Source organism: Salvelinus fontinalis, chromosome 4 (assembly GCF_029448725.1).
Source record: "Salvelinus fontinalis isolate EN_2023a chromosome 4, ASM2944872v1, whole genome shotgun sequence".
NCBI classification, from domain to species: Eukaryota; Metazoa; Chordata; class Actinopteri; order Salmoniformes; family Salmonidae; genus Salvelinus; species Salvelinus fontinalis.
The window spans coordinates 46438607-46462930 of record NC_074668.1 but is presented as its reverse complement, the minus strand read 5'-3'; the positions used below and the strand labels follow the sequence as shown (position 1 = coordinate 46462930).

The 24324-nt window shown below is 43.3% G+C and overlaps 1 protein-coding gene across 5 annotated transcripts in view; it reads left to right on the top strand.

Moving 5' to 3' along the window:
• Positions 1 to 24324, top strand: part of nf2a (NF2, moesin-ezrin-radixin like (MERLIN) tumor suppressor a) — a 64250-nt gene that overhangs the window by 15807 nt on the left and 24119 nt on the right. For all 5 annotated transcript variants that reach the window (XM_055920347.1, XM_055920346.1, XM_055920348.1 and 2 more), the window contains exons 5-13: positions 513 to 581; positions 809 to 891; positions 1545 to 1620; positions 11960 to 12094; positions 12331 to 12405; positions 13441 to 13554; positions 13769 to 13891; positions 14331 to 14548; positions 19543 to 19648. In XM_055920347.1, coding sequence (XP_055776322.1) covers positions 513 to 581; positions 809 to 891; positions 1545 to 1620; positions 11960 to 12094; positions 12331 to 12405; positions 13441 to 13554; positions 13769 to 13891; positions 14331 to 14548; positions 19543 to 19648 — 999 coding nt within the window. The remainder of the gene's footprint in view (positions 1 to 512; positions 582 to 808; positions 892 to 1544; positions 1621 to 11959; positions 12095 to 12330; positions 12406 to 13440; positions 13555 to 13768; positions 13892 to 14330; positions 14549 to 19542; positions 19649 to 24324) is intronic.

Sequence of the window (24324 nt, the reverse complement as noted above, 5' to 3'; positions counted from 1 at the left end):
TCATCAGGTCCCATCAGTTTCTGGTCCATACACAAATTTTAGACCCATTTCCATTGGCCTTTTTGTACCAGTCCTGAAACTGTGTTCCTGACACACACGCGCACACACTCAAACAAACACTGCATTATAAAGGAACTACCATAGTTTTCTCTAGCCCGGGGGTGGTAATTTTTGTGTCACCACTGAAGGTATTTGACATTCCCTTCTGTTGTCCATTGTTATTCCTCTCTATCATTTGTGAACCATATCTTAATGACATTTTGTAATGTCACCATTTCCTGATGACCAGGAAGGTGTGTGTGTGTGTGTGCTGGAAGTAAATTAGTCTGTGCATTGATGGAAGACCTGACCCTGTTCATTTTGACCGAATCATCTCTCATCTTAATACTGTGACTTTATCACATCATAAACTTCATAAAAGGATAGAGATATTCTATCATATTATCTCTATTGGCTGTTATCCTGGCCTGCCCATTACCTTTTTAACTGCTTTTGCTCTCTTGACTTTGCAGTATGGAGACTATGACCCCAATGTCCACAAACTAGGCTTTCTGGCTCAAGAGGAACTCTTACCAAAGAGGGTGAGTGACTGCCATTAGTCTTTTAGCTGCAATACTAAGCACCACCGTAGTAACCTAGTAGTTTTAATTTCTGCCAGAAATGGTAAGGACATTATCAATGACGGTAATAAAGTTTTCCTTGGATTTCCTGGAACACATGTACAAAGACATGTTTTTGTTATTGTACTGCATATATTTTGCATAAAGGTTTGAGTGATTGTTGTGACTACCTATCCTCTGTTTTTTAGGTGATCAACCTTTACCAAATGACAGCAGAGATGTGGGAGGAGAGAATCACTTCTTGTTATGCTGAGCATAGAGGGAGGACAAGGTAAAGCTGCAATGTCATATACCTGTCTAGGGATAAAGTGTCTGTCTTCACTGATTCTCTATGACAGTTTTCAGTGCTTAGGAGTTTCTTCCTCCCTTGCTTAGAATTAGGCTTATGTACTCGGGCTAACACCAAAGAAGGCACACATGAAAATGCACTTGTGGATCTACCCTCTTGCTTGTATTTGCCAGCCACATCAACATCAACAAAACATCAGATAAAAGTGAAACGAGTGTCAACGTTGTGTTTTTTGTCAAAGTATGCAAATGTTGTTTCTTACTGGAGATGACCCAGAAGAAGAGTCAGATCTTAGAACCTAGTAGGAGAAAAAAGCTTTAATTTACTTTCATCACGACATTACAACGTAACTGGCTGTTTGAAGTTGCAGCAGAATGTGTTTATCTGCCTAAACCACATAGTGTGACTTCAAGTGCATTCAGGGAATTACACTCTACGTTAGTGTGAAACCCCCTGCTGATGTTGAATCAGGTGTGCTTGTGCGGGGCTACAGTAAAAATGTGTACTGTTGGGGGTACTCGAGGACTGGGTTTAGGAACCACTGCTCTATTACACGTGATGATGCATGAGTTAGAAAGAGGTCTCTCTCATTGACACATGATGTTCTGATCTCGTGTTCTCTTCTCCTGACACAGGGAAGATGCTGAGATGGAGTACTTAAAAATAGCTCAAGACCTGGAGATGTACGGCATCAATTACTTTCCCATCAGGGTGAGCCTGAACCTTTTCTGCTTGTTTCCAATCAAAGAGAGAGGTGTTAAGCCGATACAATAAGCCTATAGAAACGTTAGAAGCGTTAAGCTCATGGAAAGTTATGATAAACATCCTGGATGATTCATCCATCAGTAAACCAATAAAAAGCTATTATCCTCAAAATGAAGAAATAAGGTGAAAGTTGAATTCTATATTAATTTGTACTTCAGGAGGTTGTAGTATAACATATCTGGATCCTAATATAGTGAGATTGATTTCAGCTTTATAAAAGTAATCTCAGCACCGAGAACCAAATCTAACAGTCTGTCATGAGTGACTAATATGAAAAGTGACCATGGTTTACTGCAGTATTACTACTTCATCATGATGTTCTTTAAAGGGATAATCCACCCCAAACCACTCATTCCTATGATTAACAGTGTTAAATTACACTGTGGGGGGGAAAAAATGTGGGGATGTTTAATTTTGTCATTATAACAAGGTTGGTAGCAACATGTGGAAATGTGTTGTAGCTCAAGTCTACTACAAAACCCACAATGCAATGCTCTATCTAGCTAGCTAGCAAACGTAGTTGCACACAATAATACCAGTCAATAATAGTATATGAAGTACACTGAACAAAAAATATAAATGTCATGAGTAAAAATAAGAGCAAGAAATGTTAAAATGTGTCTTACATTTTTTTTGCACAAATTTGTTTACATCCCAGTTAGTGAGCATTTCTCCTTTGCCAAGATAATCCATCCACCTGACAGGTGTGGCATATCAAGAAGCTGATTAAACATGCTCTTTACACAGGTGCACCTTGTGCTGGGGACAACAAAACGCCACTCTAAAAATGTGCATTTTGTCACACGCACAATGCCACAGATGTCTCAAGTTCTGAGGGAACGTGCAATTGGCATGCTGACTGCAGGAATGTCCACCAGAGCCGTTGCCAGAGACTTAATGTGAATTTCTCTACCGTAAGCCACCTTCAACGTCGTTTTTAGAGAATTACATCCAACCGGTCTCACAATCGCAGACCACATGTAACCATACCAGCCCAGGACCTCCACATCCGGTTTCTTCACCTGCCGGAATGTCTGAAAGCAGCCACTTGATGAAACTGTGGGTTTGCACAACTGAAGAATATCTGCACAAACTGTCAGAAACCGTCTCAGGGAAGCTCATCTACGTGCTTGTAGTCACCAAGGTCTTGACCTGACTATAGAGATATCGTGATGAAATACTGAGGCCTATTGTCGTGCCATTCATCCGCCGCCATCACCTCATGTTTCAGCAAAGTAACGCACGGCACCATGTTGTGAGGATCTGTACACAATTCCTGGAAGCTGAAAATGTTTCAGTTTTTCCATGGCCTGCATACTCACCAGACATGTCACTAATTGAGCATGTTTGGATAGATGCGTACGACAGTGTGTTCCAGTTCCTGACAATATTCAGCAACTTTGCAGCCATAGAAGAGGAGTGGGATAACAATCCACAGGCCACAATCAACAGCCTGATCAACTCTGTGAAGGAGATGTGTCGATGCATGAGGCAAATGGTAGTCACACCAGATTCTGATTCGTTTTCTGATCCACGCCCCGACTTAATTTTTTTAAGGTATGTGACCAACAGATCAATCAATCAAATGTATTTATAAAGCCCTTTTTACATCAGCCAATGTCAGAAAGTGCAGCACCGGACTGAGGGGCAGCACCGGACTGAGGGGCAGCACCGGACTGAGGGGCAGCACCGGACTGAGGGGCAGCACCGGACTGAGGGGCGGATCCTGGCTGGACGGCTCTGGCGGATCCTGGCTGGACGGCTCTGGCGGATCCTGGCTGGACGGCTCTGGCGGGTCCTGGCTGGACGGCTCTGGCGGGTCCTGGCTGGACAGCTCTGGCGGGTCCTGGCTGGACGGCTCTGGCGGGTCCTGGCTGGACGGCTCTGGCTGGTCCTGGCTGGACGGCTCTGGCTGGTCCTGGCTGGACGGCTCTGGCTGGTCCTGGCTGGACGGCTCTTGCGGCTCGGGACAGACGGACAGCTCTGACGGCTCGGGACAGACGGACAGCTCTGACGGCTCGGGACAGACGGACAGCTCTGACGGTGCTGTGCAGGCAGGCAGCTCTGACGGTGCTGTGCAGGCAGGCAGCTCTGACGGTGCTGTGCAGGCAGGCAGCTCTGACGGTGCTGTGCAGGCAGGCAGCTCTGACGGTGCTGTGCAGGCAGGCAGCTCTGACGGTGCTGTGCAGGCAGGCAGCTCTGACGGTGCTGTGCAGGCAGGCAGCTCATACAGCGTTGGGCAGGCAGACAGCTCAGACACTGGCTGCGCTGGATAGGAGGAAGGCTCTGACAGCGCTGGACAGGTGGGAGAAGCTGGAGAGAGAACCCGGAGAGACAGCCTGGTGCGGGGGGCTGCCACCGGAGGACTGGTACATGGAGGTGGTACCGGGTATACCGGACCGTGAAGGAGGACACGCGCACTTGAGCACCGAGCCTCCCCAACCCTACCAGGTTGAATGGTCCCCGTAGCCCTGCCAGTGCGGCGAGGTGGAATAGCCTGCACTGGGCTATGCTGGCGAACCGGGGACACCATATGTAAGGCTGGTGCCATGTACACCATGGCACCCGGCTCGATGCCCAACCTAGCCCTACCAGTGCGGTGAGGTGGAATAGCCCGCACTGGGCTAAGCTGGCGAACCGGGGACACCATATGTAAGGCTGGTGCCATGTACACCATGGCACCCGGCTCGATGCCCAACCTAGCCCTACCAGTGCGGTGAGGTGGAATAGCCCGCACTGGGCTAAGCACGCGTCCTGGGGACACCGTGCGCTTTACCGCATAACACGGTGTCTGACCAGTACGACGCCCTCTCACTCCTTGGTAAGCACGGGGAGTTGGCTCAGGTAACCTACCCGGCTTTGCCACACTCCGCGTGTGCCCCCCCCCCCCCAATAATTTTTTGGGTCTGACTCTCGGGCTCCCAACCGCGTCGCCGCGCTGCCTCCTCATACCAGCGCCTCTCTGCCTTCGCTGCCCCCAACTCCGCCTTGGGACGGCGATATTCCCCTGGCTGAGCCCAGGGTCCTTTGCCGTCCAGGATCTCCTCCCAAGTCCACGAGTCCTGTGTCCTCTGTTGCTGCTGTCGCTGCCCTTTACCACTCCGCTTGATCCTTTGGTGGTGGGTGTTTCTGTAACGGCAGTCGTAATCCTCCTCCTCGGACGAGGAGAGGCGAGACGGATCGGACCAAGACACAGAGTGGTTAGTTTCCATAGTGATTTAATAATTAACAAAAACAATATGCGATACAAAATAACTACCGTGACAGTCCTGTGTGGCGGAACACTGACACAAGAACAAACACACACAAAACACACGTGAAACCCAGGCTGCCTAAGTATGATTCTCAATCAGGGACAACGGTTGACAGCTGTCTCTGATTGAGAATCATACCCGGCCGAACACAAACATCCCAACATAGAAAATAACACATAGACAACCCACCCCAACTCACGCCCTGACCAACTAAATAAATACAAGAAAAAGGAAAAACAGGTCAGGAACGTGACATGCAGAATGTTGCTATGGCGAGAAGGGCCCTTTCCCATGTTTCCCACAGACACACAGGGTGCATTGCTAGATGGTACTTGAAGGAGAAACTAAGTTGAATAAATTCATACACTGTTTAGATTGAGAACATCTAAGCAAAATATATTCTTTGTCATGACGATAAACTGATGGATGTGTTCCAGACAAGTATGACCATACCATTTCTTGGTTGATTTGGCGATATTTTGTATTTTACCTACTGATAGTACCTAGGCTTTCATCAAATTGACAGGAGTATCATAATTTTATTTCTGGGGGGCGATTATCCATTTTAATATGTCATGTCTCATGGAATCAATTTCTCTCTTGAAGTGAGATAATATAGCCTACTGCAGTGATCAATGTCTACTCTAAAAGACTGGGGCATTCTAAGTTCCACATCAAACCTTTTCAACATGAGTTATTAATGTAGGTTAAGATGAACGGTACCTTGTATCTATCAGAGTAATGAATTAGAGCTGGGAAGATAAATTTCAGTTTATCGACACCTATCTGTCAGGATTCCAAAAGTGGTGAGTGAAGGAGTCAGGCGCAGAGAGCAGGGTAGTTCAAAAAGGACGTGGATTTAATGTTCCAAAATACCAGAGAGACGGTCACGCCACACACACAAGGGCGCGTAAAGTCCCAGTCCAAACAAACAGGACTAAACAGAAATAGGAACAGACACCACAAGAAATGAACGAAACACCACAAACAGAAAAACAAGCCCGCACAACAGTCGGCGGGCCAACTGGGTTTAAATAGCCCACAATCAAACCTAAACACGAAACAGGTGCAACAAATCAGACACAACTAAATGAAACAGAAAAGGGGATCGGTGGCAGCTAGTAGGCCGGCGACGACGACCACCAAGTCCCGCCGGAACGGGAAGAGGCACAATCTTTGGCGGGATTCGTGACACTATCACAGGAATTTTGCTGATATTGTTCATTATGATGAGTAGCCTTGGAAATTAAATAAGTTTGCTAATATGGGTGATTGTTAATGGGACAATTTGATGGCTAAGACCGTCAAACTAGTAGTAGTAGTTTATAAAAAAATATATTTTTATTAACCTTTAAACTTATTAGGGTTTTCCCCGACAAAAAAAAAATCTTGGTTGACTAAAAGTTGTCAGCTTAAACTTTATGGTTTGATGAAATAAGATAAATGCCTTGAGGGCGCCAGAGATCTAGATAACCAGAAGGAAAAAACCTTAACTTGACTTATCTATTCTCCTGAAGTTGCCGGTAATAGGCTACTCATGTGGAATGCCAATTTATCTTACCATTTCTACCGATCTGCGTGCCAATTGTGGTTTTCATATGCACATTTTCGTGAAACCGTTTAATTTATTTTATAGTAACGTCTTTATATCTATCATTGTCTTGTGGTTAATTAAAATTATATCTAAATGAAAACGATACAAACCTACAAAGTCAATTCTATTGCCTTTGCCAACTATGTAAAAATAGCCTATATAAAGCCAACAAATAAAACCATTGCAACCTGCAGGTTATTATTCAACATTGACAGGAGTGCTCCAAACAAAAGACAATGACTAAATTGAGAACTCATCAATCAAATGTATTTAAAGCCCTTTTTATGTGAGCCGATGTCACAAAGTGCTGTACAGAAACCCAGCCTAAAACCCCAAACAGCAAGCAATGCAGATGTTGAAGCACGGTGGCTAGGAAAAACTCACTAGAAAGACAGGAACCTAGGAAGAAACCTAGAGAGGAACCAGGCTCTGAGGGGTGGCCAGTCCTCTTCTGGCTGTGCTGGGTGGAGATATAACAGTACATGGCCAAGATGTTCAAACATTCATATATGACCAGCAGGGTTGGATTATAATAATCAGTGGTTGTAGAGGGTGCAACAGGTCAGTACCTCAGGAGTAAATGTCAGTTGGCTTTTCATAGCCGATCATTCAGAGTTAGAGACAGCAGGTGCGGTAGAGAGAGAGAGTCGAAAACAGCAGGTCCAGGACAAGGTAGCATGTCTGGTGAACAGGTCAGGGTTTCATAGCCGCAGGCAGAACAGTTGAAACTGGAGCAGCAGCACGACCAAGTCCTAGGGCTCAGGTCCTCTGAGAAAAAGAGAGGGAGCATACTTAAATTCACACAGGACACCGGATAAGACAGGAGAAATACTCCAGATATAACAGACTGACCCTAGCCCCCTGACACAAACTATTGCAGCATAAATACTGGGGGCTGAGACCGGAGGGGTCGAGAAACTGTGGCCCCACCCGGACAGGGCCAAACAGGCAGGATATAACCCCACACACTTTGCCAAAGCGCAACCCCACACCACTAGAGGGATATCTTCAACCACCAACTTACTACACTACAAATCGGAAAGATAGGTAGGAGCAAGCCCATGTAATGCTTCGGAAGCTAGCAGTAAAACCTTAATCAGCCCTAGCCTTAACAGGAAGCCAGTGTAGAGGAAAGCACTGGAGTAAAATGATACATTGTTTTGGTGCTAGTCAAGATTCTAGCAGCAGTGTTTAGCACTAACTGAAGTTTATTTAGTGCTTTATCCGGGTAGCCGGAAAGTAGAACATTGCAGTAGTCTAACCTAGAAGTGACAAAAGCATGGATAATTTTTTCTGCATAATTTTTGGACAAAGTCCCTGATTTTTGCAATGTTGCGTAGATGCGGTTCATCAAAAGAGAGATTAGGTTCCAGAGTAACGCCGAGGTCCTTCACAGTTTTATTTGAGACAACTGAACAACCATCAAGATTGTCAGATCCAACAGAAGATCTCTTTGTTTCTTGGGACCTAGAACTAGCATCTCTGTTTTGTCCGAGTTTAAAAGTAAAACATTTACTGCCATCCACTTTCTTATGTCTGAAGCACAGGCTTCCAGGGAAGGCAATTTTGGGGCTCCACCTTGTTTCATCGAAATGTACAACTGTGTATCGTCCGCATGGCAGTGAAAGTTAACATTACGTTTCCGAATGACATCACCAAGAGGTAAAATATATAGTGAAAACACTAGTGGTCCTGAAACGGAACCTTGAGGAACACTGACATTTACAGTTAATTTTTCAGAGGACAAACCATCCAGAGACAAACATATCTTTTCGGTAGATAAGATCTAAACCAGGCCAGAACTTGTCCATGTAGACCAATTTGGGTTTCCAATCTCTACAAAAGAACGTGGTGATCAACGGTATCAAAAGCAGCACTAAGGTCTAGGAGCACGAGGACAGATGCAGAGCCTTGGTCTGACGCCATTTAAAAGGTAATTTACCACCTTCACGAGTGCAGTCTCACTGCTATGATGGGGTCTATAACCAGACTGAAGCGTTTCATATACATTGTTTGTCTTCAGGAAGGCAGTGAGTTGCTGCGCAACAGCTTTTTCAAAATTTGATAGGAATGGGAATTGATAGGAATTCGATATGGGCTGACAGTTTTTTATATTTTCTGGGTCAAGGTTTGGCTTTTTCAAGAGAAGCTTTATTACTGCCACTTTTAGTGAGTTTGGTACACATCCGGTGGACAGGGAGCCGTTTATTATGTTCAACATAGGAGGGCCAAACACAGGAAGCCGCTCTTTCAGTAGTTTAGTTGGAATAGGGTCCAGTATGCAGCTTGAAGGTAATATAATAATAATAAACTTCTCATTAATCCAGCCAAAGTGTCTGATTTCAAAAAGGATTTACGGCGAAAGCACACCTTGCGATAATGTTAGGTCAGTACATAGCCATAGAAAAACACAGCCATTTTTCCAGCCAAAGAGAGGAGTAACTAAAAGCAGAAAGAGTTAAAATTAATCACTAACCTTTGATGATCTTCATCAGATGACACTCATAGAACTTCATGTTACACAATACATGTATGTTTTGTTCGGTAAAGTTCATATTTAGATCCAAAAATCTGAGTTTAGGCGGGACGCTACTGTCTCACTTGGCCAAAAGCCAGAGAAAATGCAGAGCGCCAAATTCAAATAAAATACTATAAAAATCAAACTTTCATTAAATCACACATGAAAGATACCAAATTAAAGATACACTGGTTGTGAATCCAGCCAACATGTCAGAATTCAAATAGGCTTTTCGGCGAAAGCAAACGATGCTATATTCTGAGGATAGCAACATTGTAAAGAAAGAGAGAAAAGCATATTTCAACCCTGCAGGGGCGACACAAAACACAGAAATAAAAATATAATTCATGCCTTACCTTTGACGAGCTTCTGTTGTTGGCACTGCAATATGTCCCATAAACATCACAAATGGTCCTTTTGTTTGATTAATTTCGTCGATATATATCTAAAATGTCAATTTATTTAGAGCGTTTGATCCAGAAAAACACCGGTTCCAACTTGCTCAAATGAGGCTACAAAATATCTCAAAGGTTACCTGTAAACTTTGCCAAAACATTTCAAACTACTTTTGTAATACAACTTTAGGTATTTTTTTACGTAAATAATCGATAAAATTGAAGACGGGATGATCTGTCTTCAATACAGGATTAAAACAAACTGTAGCATGCTTTCTGGTTACGCGCCTCAAACAAAAAGTACACTTCACTCGACTCTCTTTCTGAACAGGGCTACTTCTTCATTACACAAAGGAAAAACCCTCAACCAATTTCTCAAGACTGTTGACATCCAGTGGAAGCGGTAGGAACTGCAAGAAGGTCAATTAGAAATCTGGATTCCCAATGAAAATCCATTGAAAAGAGTGACCTAAAAAATAAAATAAAAAATCTGAATGGTTTGTCCTCGGGGTTTCGCCTGCTAAATAAGTTCTGTTATACTCACAGACATGATTCAAACAGTTTTAGAAACTTCAGAGTGTTTTCTATCCAAATCTACTAATAATATGCATATCTTATCTTCTGGGGATGAGTAGCTGGCAGTTGAATTTGGGTATGCTTTTCTTCCAAATGTGAAAATGCTGCCCCCTATCCTAGAGAAGTTAACACAGCGTGCATCCAACCCGGAAGCCAGTCGCACCAATATGTCAGAGGAAACACCGTACACATAGCGACCTGGTCAGCGCGCACTGCGCCCGGTTCGCCACAGGAGTCGCTAGTGCACGATGAGACAAGGATATCCCTACCGGCCAAACCCTCCCTAACACGGACGACGCTAGGCCAATTGTGCGTCGCCCCATGAACCTCCCGGTCGCGGCCGGCTGCGACAGAGCCTGGGCTCGAACCCACAGCTAGTACTGCGCCACCCGAGAGTCCTTGGGAATGCTGCTTTTTTGCTAGCTTTGCAACAGTATCAAAAATACATTTGGGATTGTTCTTATTCTCCTCAATTAAGTTGGAAAAATAGGTTGATCGAGCAGCATAAATGGAATGAAATAAGCTTGTTTCTCCGAAGTTTAGCATAGGTTGTGCACTCTGCAAACAATGTGTCCACTCTGACAATGATAACGGGAAGTCTGGAATAATATTGAATGCATAAACAGAAATGACCGTAACCATAGTAACAAACAATGTAGATTAGGAATTAACGGTAAATGTACTACTGGGAATTGATATACACTAACAATCAAACCCAATTAACACAATGAAGTTATGAAACAATGAATGTGCACAAATTGGCGGGAGATAGCGCATTCTGGAGAAAGAAGGACATTGTGCATCTGAGCGCATGGTCAATCCGACGTCTGCATTGGCCATGCAGCATTTATGGTGATATGACCTCAGCAGAAGTCAGGGCATTCATACTTATTGCGCTTCGTTGAGCAGTGCAGATCTGTTGTCAAGGAAGTGAGTTTGTGTTTCTACCGTCAACCAATCATGTCAATGCGGAGCTATACAGAGTTGTTACAAAATTTGGGAGGCTCGTGGCGATGCGGTACGGAGTTCAATTTGGCTTCTCGAGGCTCTGAAATTGTGTCACACCCTCTATATGGAGCCGCATTTTCAGATCAAGCATAAATCGGCTTTTAGTCTAGGCCTCCACAATGGATTAGTTCACTGAGATGGGCACAAATAAATACACACACATAGTGTCGAGCAGTAACACAAACTCGGTCGACCAACAGACTAACGACCAAACAATCGACCAGTCGACTAATTGGGGTCAGCCCTAAAACGCATCATTCTATTTATCGTTATAACATCAATTTATTGCAATATGGATTTTTTCCCATATTACCCAGCTCTATAATTAATTGAGTTGCCAGCAGTGGAGTCTCCTGAGGGGTCAGCTCATAATAATAGCTGGAACGGAGCGATTGGAATGATTTGATATCGTTCTGCTCCAGTCATTACCACAAGCTCTTTCTCCCCAATGAAGGTGCCACCAGCCTCCTGTGGTTACCAGGTTGTGCCACTGCCACTACTGCCTGTCGGACAGATAGACACGAGTGTAGAACAGTCAACAAAGAAAGTAGAGCAGTCAACAAAGAGCACTACTTTGTATCGCAGCTGGTATTTATTAGCGTAAAGGAGAGTAATGAATTGTCTGTCAGAAAGACAAACACACTAGAGAAGTCTGGTAATCTCACAGCTACTGAGGGCTTTGTTTCCTCTTCTCATTCACCACCCAAGACTTCCTGGAAAATAGTGGAAAGTGTTACTAAGTCACTCATTTGGACTATCCTGGTTAAAGAAATAACATGGAATTAAATGTTCTTCATTAGGGTCATTGTAAATAATAATTTATTCTTAACTGACTTGCCTAGTTAAATAAAAGGATACATAAAAATAGAGTGTGTGGTTAACTTTCTTTGTTTCATCCTCGCTTTCTTCATTCGTCACTCTGTTCTTTTATTTATCCCAGAACAAGAAGGGAACAGATCTCCTGCTGGGAGTGGATGCCTTGGGTCTACATATCTACGATCCAGACAACAAGTTAACCCCCAAATGTTCCTTCCCTTGGAATGAGATTCGCAACATCTCCTACAGCGACAGAGAGGTACTGGATCGTTACTCCTACAGCCTCTGAAATTGGACCAGGATTGGGGTCAGTTCCATTTCAATCCATTCAACTCAGGAATTAAACAGAAATTCAAATTTAATGCGGTTTACTTTCTGAGTTGACTGAATTTAAATGGAATTGACCCCAACCCTGAATCGAACAAGTCTGTTTTTACAGTTTGTGTAACCTCTTACTTTGAGGTTTTAATGTGTATTGTCGTCTTTCTGATCAAGTTCGCCATAAAGCCTCTGGACAAGAAAACAGACGTGTTCAAGTTCAACTCCTCCAAGTTGAGGGTTAACAAGTTGGTGAGTACAGTGATGAAAATTAAACATGCTTTTTTTTGTTGTTGACTATTATGTGAGAGCTAGATTCTTGCTTTTAAAGGCCCAGTGCTTGATTTTGAAACTTGATTTCCTGTCTTTCATACACTGGATGTACAAAACTCTTTCCATGACATAGCTTTCACCTGGATTCACCTGGTCAGTCTATCCCTTATTAATGTCACATGTTAAATCCACTTCAATCAGTGTAGATGAAGGGGAGGATTTTTAAGCCTTGAGACATGGATTGTGTATTTGTGCCATTGAGGGTGATTGGGCAAGCCAAAATATTTAATTGCCTTTGAACAGGGTATGGTAGTAGGTGTGAGGTGCTCTGGTTCGTGTCAAGAACTGCAACGCTACTGAGTTTCACGCTCAACAGTTTCCTGTGTGTATCAAGAATGATCCACCACCCAAAGGATATCCAGCCAACTTGATATCCAGCCAACTTGTGGGAGGCGTTGGAGTCAATATGGGCCAGTATCCCTGTTAACCGCTTATGACACCTTGAAGAGTTCATGCCCCGATGAATTGAGGCTGTTCTGAGGGCAAAAGGCAGGGTGCAACTCAATATTAGGAAGGTGTTCATAATGCTTTGTACGCTCAGTTTATATTTCCACACTGTAAGGGTTGGAATAATACTATGAAATTCTGAAAATGTTGATACTGCCCTTTTAGTGTAAGAACTGTTTGAAAAGACCACCTGAAATATCAGCCTGTTTTGTTGAGATGGAGCTTTGGCCTGCCTGGTGACCTCAAATTAGTTAATAGACCAATACGAAAGAGTTCCAAACCTCTCTGCCTATAACAGCCAGTTTTCAGTTTTCCCCTCCCCACTCTTGCCCCTCTCTTGCTTGAGAAATTGCTTTTTGCTAAGAAGCATTTTTTTAAAAACAATTTTATTAAAAACAATCACAGTAAGGTACTTTGTTATTACCCAGAAATGATTTGATATTGAGATGAACATAGCTGCATTGGACCTTTAAGTGTACTTAAACTCACCTAATTCTTCCTCTCTAGATCCTGCAGCTGTGCATGGGGAACCATGACCTGTTCATGCGGAGGAGGAGGGTGGACTCTCTAGAGGTGCAACAGATGAAGGCCCAGGCCCGAGAGGAGAGGGCCAGGAAACGGGTATGAGCAATGGAGGCTGAGTCGTTGGAAGAGACATGGTGGTTTACCACCTCTATGGTCTCTGTGCTCCTCTTTCTGCCCTTACAGCTGCAGCTCTTGTCCCCCTTGTTCATCATTACCTTTGTCCTCTGTCTCTTTGTGATCCTGACTATGTCCCTCTCGGTCAAACCTGTAACCTGCTCACGCCCCCGCCACGCTCTCTGTCTGTGTCTAGGTGGAGAGGCAGCGGTTAGAGAGGGAGAAGCACCTGAGAGAGGTAGCAGAGAGAGCCAGGGACGATCTGGAAAGGAGACTGATACAGCTACAGGATGAAGCCCACATGGCCAATGACGCTCTGGTAAGAACAGTGGGGTGTTCCTTTTTTTAAACCCAGTGGGGTGTTCCTAGACCCAGACACATCTCATATATAAATAGATTTTTCACTTGGAAGAGGGATGGTTTACCCAGGGATTTTGGGTCCTGATGCTTAAAGATTGTTAATCAAAATCATTTAGTTTTTGTAATCGTTCTGCTAAGGCACAATATGTGGTTAATGATTTGTGTGTCTTACTCTCTTACCCTACCCCCCTCTTACTGCTTTCAGATGAGACAGCAGGCCCACGTAGCTGCTTTATGAATGTTTGTGAACTGCTTATGAAGGCCCTGTCTCTTTCCATCCCTCTATGTAGCTGCATAGTGGGGAGACAGCAGACCAGCTGAGGAGGAGGCTAAACTGCTTTATGAATGTTTATTAACTTCTATGAACATGTTATGTCTGTTTCTGTCCCCCTCTCTAGCTTCGTTCTGAGGAGACAGCAGATCTCCTGGCTGAGAAGGCCCAGATAGCTGAGGAGGAAGCGAAGCTGCTGTCCCAGAAGGCTAGTGAGGCCGAGGCCGAAATGCAGCGGATCAAGGTGACAGCCATCCGCTCAGAGGAGGAGAGGAGAATGATGGAACAGAAGATGCTGGAGGCGGAGATGATGGCCCTCAAGATGGCTGATGAGTCAGAGAGGAGGTGAGTCGAATGGATGGTCCCGTGTGCCTCAGTTGGTAGAGAATGGCCCTTGCAACGCCAGAGTTGTGGGTTCGATTCCCGCGGGGGACCAGTAAGAAAATGTATGCACTCACTACTCTGGATAGTCTGCTAAATTACAAAATTGTAAAGTAAAATGTTGCTTAACTTCAATTTATTTTCTTTGGGTGAAAAATAGCACAACAAGATGTGCATTGGATGTAGAGAACGACCAATATGGGTTTTTAAGGGCAGGTACTGATTTTTGGGGACAAGGGGGCCAATGGCAGATATTTTATGGAATAATAAATATAATTAAATGTAAACATTTTGATGGTACATTTTTCCAGAGACAGCCATGTATGCATTAACAAATCAATAATACAACCAATTTGACTTTGTTTTTAACAATGTAACAACATAATGGTAAATCTCATGATAAACTGGGTAAATCAAGATGGCATAGGCCTACTCACAATACAGGTGAATTCATATTCAATAGGACTGTGTGCATGCAGTGAGTTATTGAGGTCGTTTTGGCTTATTTCAGTCTATGGGGCTACAGATGACAAACAATCGGTGTTCCTTTTAATTTGGGACCATGTTAGGTCTACTGATCAACACTCACAGAAGTGACTTAGTTTTCTTTTAAAGAGAAAAGACACCACTTGTTAATCTTGTAGACAGGCATTTTGGCTCAGCAAGGGAAAGTCATGGATAATCAGCATTATTAGCTATCAGTTTTAGGGCAGTGAACTGATGTTAGCGTCATAACTAGCAAAGCTAGCTTTATGAATGCTGAATTTTGTTAATCTAGCTCATTAGCAAGCAAGCTACCGGTATGTTGCTTTGTGAAGTGCTGCAGCCTGTATGGACATTGTTTTGCCTGTGTTGTGTTCGAGATCACCTAAAGCGAGACTGATTCAAGACCAGAGCAAATCGAGTCCGAGTGAAGACAAGGGGTCCGTGACCAGAAAAATGAGTCCAATTCAAGACTGTGCTTGCAATTTAGTCAAATCAATCAATTTAGTCAAAGAGTTCAAAATGTATAGTATTTCTGTGTTCATATTTCAGAAATGTTTTTTGTAATGGTTGTTTTTGTATTACGATTGGGAGCTACTGGCTTATTATGTCAGAGTTTATGGACTGCTTGTCCTTTATCATCATGTGTGTGACTGCTGTCTTTCCATTGTCCATATGTAGTGGTGCCTGGAGAAGTGGGTATACTCAAATTGACAAAAGGTTCCCAAACGGCCCGCCCAGTGAAGGATTTCAGTGTTTTCCTATTTTAAAAAACATCCTATAGATTTTTCAGATTTTCTCTCAAAACCACTGGGGGAAAAAGTGCGTATATACGGCTTATATTTGCGTATAGCCTCAACTACACCACTGGTCCTTTGCGTTTTACCAAAAGTGCACTCCTACATGAGTGCGGTGGTATTAGTTGCTGTCTTCAGAATCAAGAACATGTCACACACTGAAGGCCTAAAGGTTCGCCACTGCACTAACGTGTCTAATAGATATAAAGGCTGTTAAGATAATGTTTTAATAAAGCTGATTGAGATTTTTACTCCGCTGGTCTCAGGAAAAAAATGACCTAGTCCTCACTGTCCGAGACGGAGTCAAGATCGAGTACAAATGTATCCGACACACAAGACCGAGACACTCAATATGTGGTCTTGAGACTGGACTCGAGTACAACACTGCCTAACAGTAAATTAATTAATACTTTCTACATTCCATGGGGCATTATTAAAGTGTGCTACATTAATATTCAGCATGAGTGGGTAGCTGGGCAAGCAGCCCAGAGGTTCCTCAAGGACAAGCTAACTAGCAATGAGTTGCTCTGGCTTGCAGGAGTTTCCCACGAGGCAAGTGTACTGGTACTATAAAGGGGAGATTAGCTGCGCCAATACTCAAAGGCCGATAGGATAATTCGGCCATAAATATCGTCCCGACCGTTTATTAGTCATTATCTAATTGGATCCCAAGAAAATGAAAAGAAAAACAAAGTTGAACACATGCTTTCAATGTGGTGCTCAATGGTAAAACAGTTTAAAGTTTAGCTAGACTTTGTTGTGGAGTTTAAGTTTAAATTTGAGTGTTTTTGTTGTGATGCAGCTGGTCACGTGCAGGGCGGAGCTTAGCTTTCACTCTCATGGGTGCAAGGCATAGCTAGGGGCCTCCCTCCTGTGTAAAATCTTATTCAGTATGGGCAATCGCTACCTGATTTACATAGTATTGCTTTTTTTGTTGTAATACCGCACCCTCTATTCTGCTTGTGACCATTTTTTTAAAGTGATATGACAAGTTTTTTGGGGGCCCTTTGCATTGGCTACCAAAGGTGCGGCGCACCCATTGAAGTTCTGCCCCTGGACACATGCACGCTATTGGTGCGTGGGCCAGATGTTTGTTCACCCACACCCTCCCACAATTGCTAATAACCCATCCGTAACCGCCCGACTATACTGTATGTGATGAAATTATTTTTTATTTTTTTTCCTAATTTAGATATGTTCCTGCTTATCATTTTGGTAGACTGTTAGTTAACTTGTCTATAATTAGATAAATGCAGCTTCTCTTCTGTCATTGTACACCTAGTGTACAAAACATTAAGAACACCTGCTCTTTCCATGAGACTGACCAGGTGGAAGCTATGGTCTCTTATTGATTTCACCTGTTAAATCCACTTCTAACAATGTAGATGAAGGAGATTAAAGAAGGATTTTTAAGTTTTGATACAATTGAGAAATGGATTGTGTGCCATTGAGTATGAGTGGGCAAGACAAAAGATTTAAGTGACTTTGAACGGGCTATGGTAGTAGGTGCCAGGCGCAGCGGTTTGTGTCAAGAACCGCAACGCTGCCGGGTATTCACACAACAGCTTCCCTTGTGTATCAAGAATGGTCCACCACCCAAAGGACATCTAGCCAATGTGACACAACTGTGGGAAGCATTGGAGTCAACATGGGCCAGCATTCTTATGGAATGCTTTTGAGACCTTGTGGAGTCCATGCCCTGACAAATTGAGGCTATTCTTAGGGAATAAGGGGAGTGCAACTCAATATTAAGAATGCATTCTTAATGTTTTGTACACTCAGTGTATGTTGCCCTAGAAGTTGCTCACCGGAAGGTAATAAATTATCAAAATGTTAACTAGATTGAAGCATACATTGATAAAGTTCTGTCAGCTCTCCTTTCGCAGTGCAAAGACATTTAGGGACCGGGGAGAAAATGCAATAACCCAACAACAAAAAATATGGGAAAGATTTTCTGTGCAAAATGTGGGTCGACACAGCGAAGTTAACTTCCATCTTAGTACATACATTACACACTTTATTCTTAACTCCAGTAACAGTTTGTTATAGTATAAACAATATACAGACAAGCTTTCATGTTTTATTTAAGCAATGTTTTTTGTACTTATCAATGATATGATGAGCACGCTGTTTGTTTCTGTTCCTCTCTCTCCGTCTCTGTAGCTTCCAGTTATACTGGGATAAGGACCAGAGCTATGGCAATCGGGTTGGCTTTGTAGTGCCTGTCCCGAATGGCTCGTTTATGGGAATGGGCGTATTGGAAGACACCGTGTCAGTAGTGATGGGATTTTGTAAATGTGTTATATTGTATCATGATAAATAGATTTCAAAGGTGCAATGTATATAGTTCATGATTTGTTTAGCTGAGTGAAAAAATGTAGGCTTGGATGTTGGTAATTGCTTAATTAATTAAAATGTTTGGTATGTTCTGATGGGAGGGGCTTCCTCTACAAAAGTAGCCTCTCAGTTCAAAGGGGGGACCATTTTGATTGAGCTGTTGATGGGGCAGCATTGTTTTTAAGCTGTCCCATAATGTATACCTTTGGTGGCAGTACTGTTTTTTTCTTCTGGAATCACTATGTAAAGAAATACCCATCTGCAATCGTTTTAATTTGATAGCGGTTCTATTTTTCAGTTTAGCCTTCTGGCCTACTCTACACGACAAAGACAGAGTTTATCGACCTACAGTTGGTTTCCAGATTTCAGTTTCCATTTAACCCATCTGAACAGTATGCTACTGTTCCCTTGACGTGTAATAGGTGTCACGCCTACTCCTGCTCCCTCCGGGGCTTGATGTCGCCAGTCTACTAACCACCGGTCCTGGCAACCCACATTGCATACCTGGCAATCGTTGCTCACACCTGCTCCCCATCGTTAAGCACACCTGGGCTTCATCACCACCCTGATTACTCTCCATTCATATAGCCCTCACAATCCTCAGTCATCAGGCAGTATTAGTTCTGTTTTCATGTAACTCTCTATGTTCGTCATTATTAAACTCACCATCTGGACCTGCTTCCTTAATCCCTGCATCGTCATTACAAATAGGCCTATTTTGAAGTCCCCGTCTTGTGACTGTCAAATGTGTATAGCATCTCACAAATTACACAACACTGCTATCATCCTCCTTGTCCACTTCACCAAATTCTCTCTCCATTCTCTTTATTTTTAACTCCATTTCGCAGCTTTTCTCTCATTAAAATGAAACTCTGACGTTGCCCTTTTTGCCTCAGTGGATCGACTTGAACTTTCTGCCTGTTCTCAAAAGTGATTGTTGTGTAGGATATTTGGTGCAGGTAAAGTTAGGCCCTGAAGCATAGACCTAGCCTTAAAATAATGAAAGAACCTCAATGTAGCCTATAGGTATAAATTGCACAAGAATGATTTATGGATTAAAAAAATGAATTAGATTCTCTTTATTCAACCCACCCGCCCTTCACCCACAAAGTATTTCATGACCCTAAACCCATCCGTCCCACGGGTACTGCGAGTTATGATTCAACCCGTGCATTACTAACATACACACATTCTATTTACTCTGTATTTAATGAAGAAATTGTAATTACATGGTAAAAAAAGTGTACATGCTATGCCTCTATACAAATTGTCTATTTATTTCAGCCTCGCTGACCCCCTCTCTCCCCCTCTTTCTTTCTCTCCCTCCCTGCCTCCTTTCAGGGCAATGGAGGCTGACCAGCTGAAGCAGGACTTGCAGGAAGCCAGGGACTCTGAAAGGAGGGCCAAACACAAGCTGCTAGAGATCACCAGCAAGTCTACCTACTCGGTAACAGCCTGGATACACACGTTTACACACACACACACACACACACACACACACACACACACACACACACACACACACACACACACACACACACACACACACACACATTCACAAAAATGTGATTGCATAAGAGCAGGCAACACACACATCCTCCTACACAAGAACAGCTCTTACACTCAGAAATCCATCCACAGAAGGATGCAACCCACACACACCCGCTTACACAACAGCCAACATACACTTACAAACCCGCCTACACATCAACCCAGCTACACAAGTCTACTCTCTCCCACACACACATATATATATATTATGCACATATATATATTATACACACATGTGTATGCATTAGAATAAGACTGACATGTACAATATCCTTGACACATGCTCCAGCTTTTATCTTCATGTTAGCCTAAATGTAAAAGCATAAAACAATTGTTGCGTATTGATATTCTAGTTTGTTCCTTTAGGGCACCTGTGACGCTCCCCTGCTTACGTACTTAGGAATGCGTGGAATGTTTTGTCCTATGAAATGGATTAAACAATGCCCACTATAGTTTCTACTGTAGTGACCTGTCCTTATGTTAGCTATATAAGTAATACAGTGTGCTATACAACAAAACTGGCAACAAGGAAGAAATGTTCTCACATTTGCATTCATTATTTTTGGCAAAAAGTCAGTTTAACCTGTCTAGGACTGGGGTGCCGCTAGCGGCACACCCCCCCCCCCCACACATTCCACTGAAAAGGCAGAGCCGCGAAATTCAAAAAAATAAATATTTTTTTAAATATTTAACTTTCACACATTAAAGTCCAATACAGCTAATGAAAGACACAGATCGTGTGAATCCAGCCAACATGTCCGATTTTTAAAATGTTTTACAGGGAAGACACAATATGTAAAGATATAAATCTATTAGCTAAACTCGTTAGCATAAGACACCATCTTTTATTTGTCCACCAACACCAGTAGCTATCACCAATTCGGCTAAACTAAGATATTGATAGCCACTAACCAAGAAAAAAACTCATCAGATGACAGTCTGATAACATATTTATGGTATAGGATAGGTTTTGTTAGAAAAATGTGCATATTTCAGGTAGATGTCATAGTTTACAATTGCACCCACCGTCACAAATGGACTAGAATAAATATATAGAGCAACGTGTTTACCTAATTACTAATCATCAAACATTTCGTAAAAATACACAGCATACACTAATCGAAAGACACAGATCCTGTGAATACAGACAATATTTCAGATTTTCTAAGTGTCTTACAGCGAAAACACAATAAATCGTTATATTAGCATACCACATATGCAAACGTTACCAGAGCATTGATTCTAGCCAAAGAGAGCGATAACATAAACATCGCCAAAATATATTAATTTTTTCGCTAACCTTCTCAGAATTCTTCAGATGACACTCCTGTAACATCACATTACAACATACATATACAGTTTGTTCGAAAATGTGCATATTTACCCACCAAAATCATGGTTAGACAATGATAAAAGTTGCCCAGCTGGTCAGACAATGTCGTGCGCCATATTAGACAGTGATCTAGTCGTATACATAAATACTCATAAACGTGACTAAAAAATATAGGGTGGACAGCGATTGATAGACAATTTAATTCTTAATACAATCGCTGATTTAATTTTTTTTTATTATCCTTACTTTTCAATACAGTTTGCGCCAAGCGAAGCTACGTCTAGCAAGATGGCGTCATAAGCGATTAACATTTCTCGACAGAAGCACGATTTATCATAATAAATTGTTCCTACTTTGAGCTGTTCTTCCATCAGAATCTTGGGCAAAGAATCCTTTCTTGGGTCTAATCGTCTTTTGGTCGAAAGCTGTCCTCTTGCCATATAGAAATGCCCATTGCGTTCGGCATGAATTGGAACCGTGCCCAGAGATTCACAGTGTCTCAGAAATAAATGTCCCAAAATCGCACTAAACGGATATAAATTGCTATAAAACGGTTTAAATTAACTACCTTATGATGTTTTTAACTCCTATAACGAGTAGAAATATGACCGGAGAAATATAACTGATGCTTGGAAAAAGAGTAGGTCGGTGTCCTCCGCGCGCCTGACGCACCTGGAAAAGAGTTCCTACCTACACGTGTGTTTTATAGGGGTTGTGATTGCGCAATCGATACCATTCAAATCGTCATCACGTAAAGGCATCCAGGGGAAGACGTAAGCAGTGTCTGTATACTCATAGCAATAACAGTGGCCTTTTAACTGACTCCAGATCAGGGGCCAAAATGTGTGAAATCTGACTCCATGTCAGGGAAATTGCTGTAGAATGAGTTCTGTTCCACTCAGAGACAAAATTTCAACGGCTATAGAAACTAGAGACTGTTTTCTATCCAATAATAATAATAATATGCATATTGTACGATCAAGAATTTAGTAGGAAGCCGTTTCAAAAATTACACGATTTCCATAAATAGTGACAACAGCACCCCCTAGCCTCAACAGGTTAATTCGTTTTCTCGCTGTAGAAAGACACAAAGAAAATGTAGAGCTAGCCAGTCAAGTGACGCTAGCTAGCTTCCGATGTCACAGCAACGAGAGCCTCGAGAGGGAGAAAGTGGAATTACTGTGAGTGGAAAAAAGGGGTCTGGGAGTAAGGGAACGTCTAAAAAGTGTGAAAGAAAAATAATAAACTGAAATGTCAGCACTGGTTGGATATATTAGAACGTTTAAGGAATCTGTGGAACAATGGAGTTCTTACAAAGTTTTGAGTACTTTGTGTTGGCAAATGGAATTAAAGCAGAAGTAATTGTGCCAACATTTGACTGTTATGGGAGGAAAAACATTAAATCTACTGCGCGGCCTACTTACGCCTAAAAAAACTGGTGATAAATCATATGATATTGTGGCTACCTTAAAACTCTCCCAGACCATTGCAGAGAGATTCAGGTTTCATAAGAGAAATCAAGAGGAAAGGGAATTCAATCTCAGTTTGTGGCTATATTTAAACAGTTATCTGAACACTGTGAATTTGGGCACTGAGTGACACTACGTGATAGGTTAGTGTGTGGCATGCGCAGCGAAGCAATTCAGACTAAAGCTAATTCCGTGGCTGACGTGAGTTGAAGATTTAAACGTGTTAGGCTGCTAGCCCAGATGGCATCCTTAGCCGCTTCCTCAGCGCGTGTAGACCAGTTGGCTGGTGTGTTTTGGACATATTCAATCGCTCCCTATCCCAGTGTGTTGTCCCCACATGCGTCAAGATTGCCACCATTGTTCCTGTACCCAAGAAGGCAAAGATGACTGAACTAAATGACTACACTCACTTCTATCATCATGAAGTGCCTTGAGAGACCAGTCAAGGGTCATATCAACTCCACCTTACAGGCCACCTTAGACCCACTTCAGTTTGTTTACTGCCCCAATAGGTCCACAGACGATGCAATCGCCATCACACTGCCCTATCCCACCTGGACAAGAGGAATACCTATGTAAGAATGCTGTTTATTGACTATACCTCAGCATTCAACACCATAGTACCTTCCAAGCTCATCAAGCTGGATTCCCTGGGTCTCAACCCCGGCCTGTGCAATTGGGTCCTGGATTTTGACGGGCCGCCCCCAGGTGGGGAAGGTAGGAATCAACATCTCCACTTCGCTGACGCTCAACACTGGGGCCCCACAGGGCTGCGTTCTCAACCCTCTCCTGTACTCCCTGTTCACACACGACTGCGTGGCCACGCACACCAACTCAATCATCAAATTTTCAGACGACACAACAGTAATGGGCTTGATTACCAACAACAGCAAGACAGCCTACAGGGAGGTGTTGAGGGCACTCGGGATGTGGTGTCAGGAAAACAACCTCAACAAATCAAAGAAGATGATTGTGGACTTCAGGAAACAGCAGAGGGAGCGCCCCCTATCCACATCGAAGGGACAGCAGTGAACAAGGTTGAAAGTTTTAAGTTCCTCGGCGTACACATCACAGACATATTGAAATGGTTCACCCACACAGTGTGGTGAAGGCGCAATAGCGCTTCTTCAACATCAGGAGGCTGAAGGAATTTAGCTTGTCACCCAAAACCCTGACAAACTTTTACAGATGCACTATCGAGAGCATCCTGTCAGGCTGTTTCACCCACTCCAATTTGCTTACCGCCCCAATAGGTCCACAGACGACGCAATCGCAACCACACTGCACACTGCCCTAACCCATCTGGACAAGAGGAATACCTATGCGAGAATGCTGTTCATCGACTACAGTTCAGCATTTAACACCATAGTACCCTCCAAACTCGTCATCAAGCTCGAGACCCTGGGTCTCGACCCCGCCCTGTGCTACCGGGTACTGGACTTCCTGACGGGCCGTCCCCAGGTGGTGAGGGTAGGTAACATCTCCACCCCGCTGATCCTCAACACTGGGACCCGACAAGGGTGCGTTCTGAGCCCTCTAGTGTACTCCCTGTTCACCCACGACTGTGTGGCCATGCACGCCCCCAACTCAATCATCAAGTATGCGGACGACACTACAGTGGTAGGCTTGATTACCAACAATGACGAGACGGCCTACAAGGAGGAGGTGAGGGCCCTAGGAGTGTGGTATCAGGAAAATAACCTCACACTCAACGTCAACAAAACAAAGGAGATGATTGTGGACCTCAGGAAACAGCAGAGGGAGCACCCC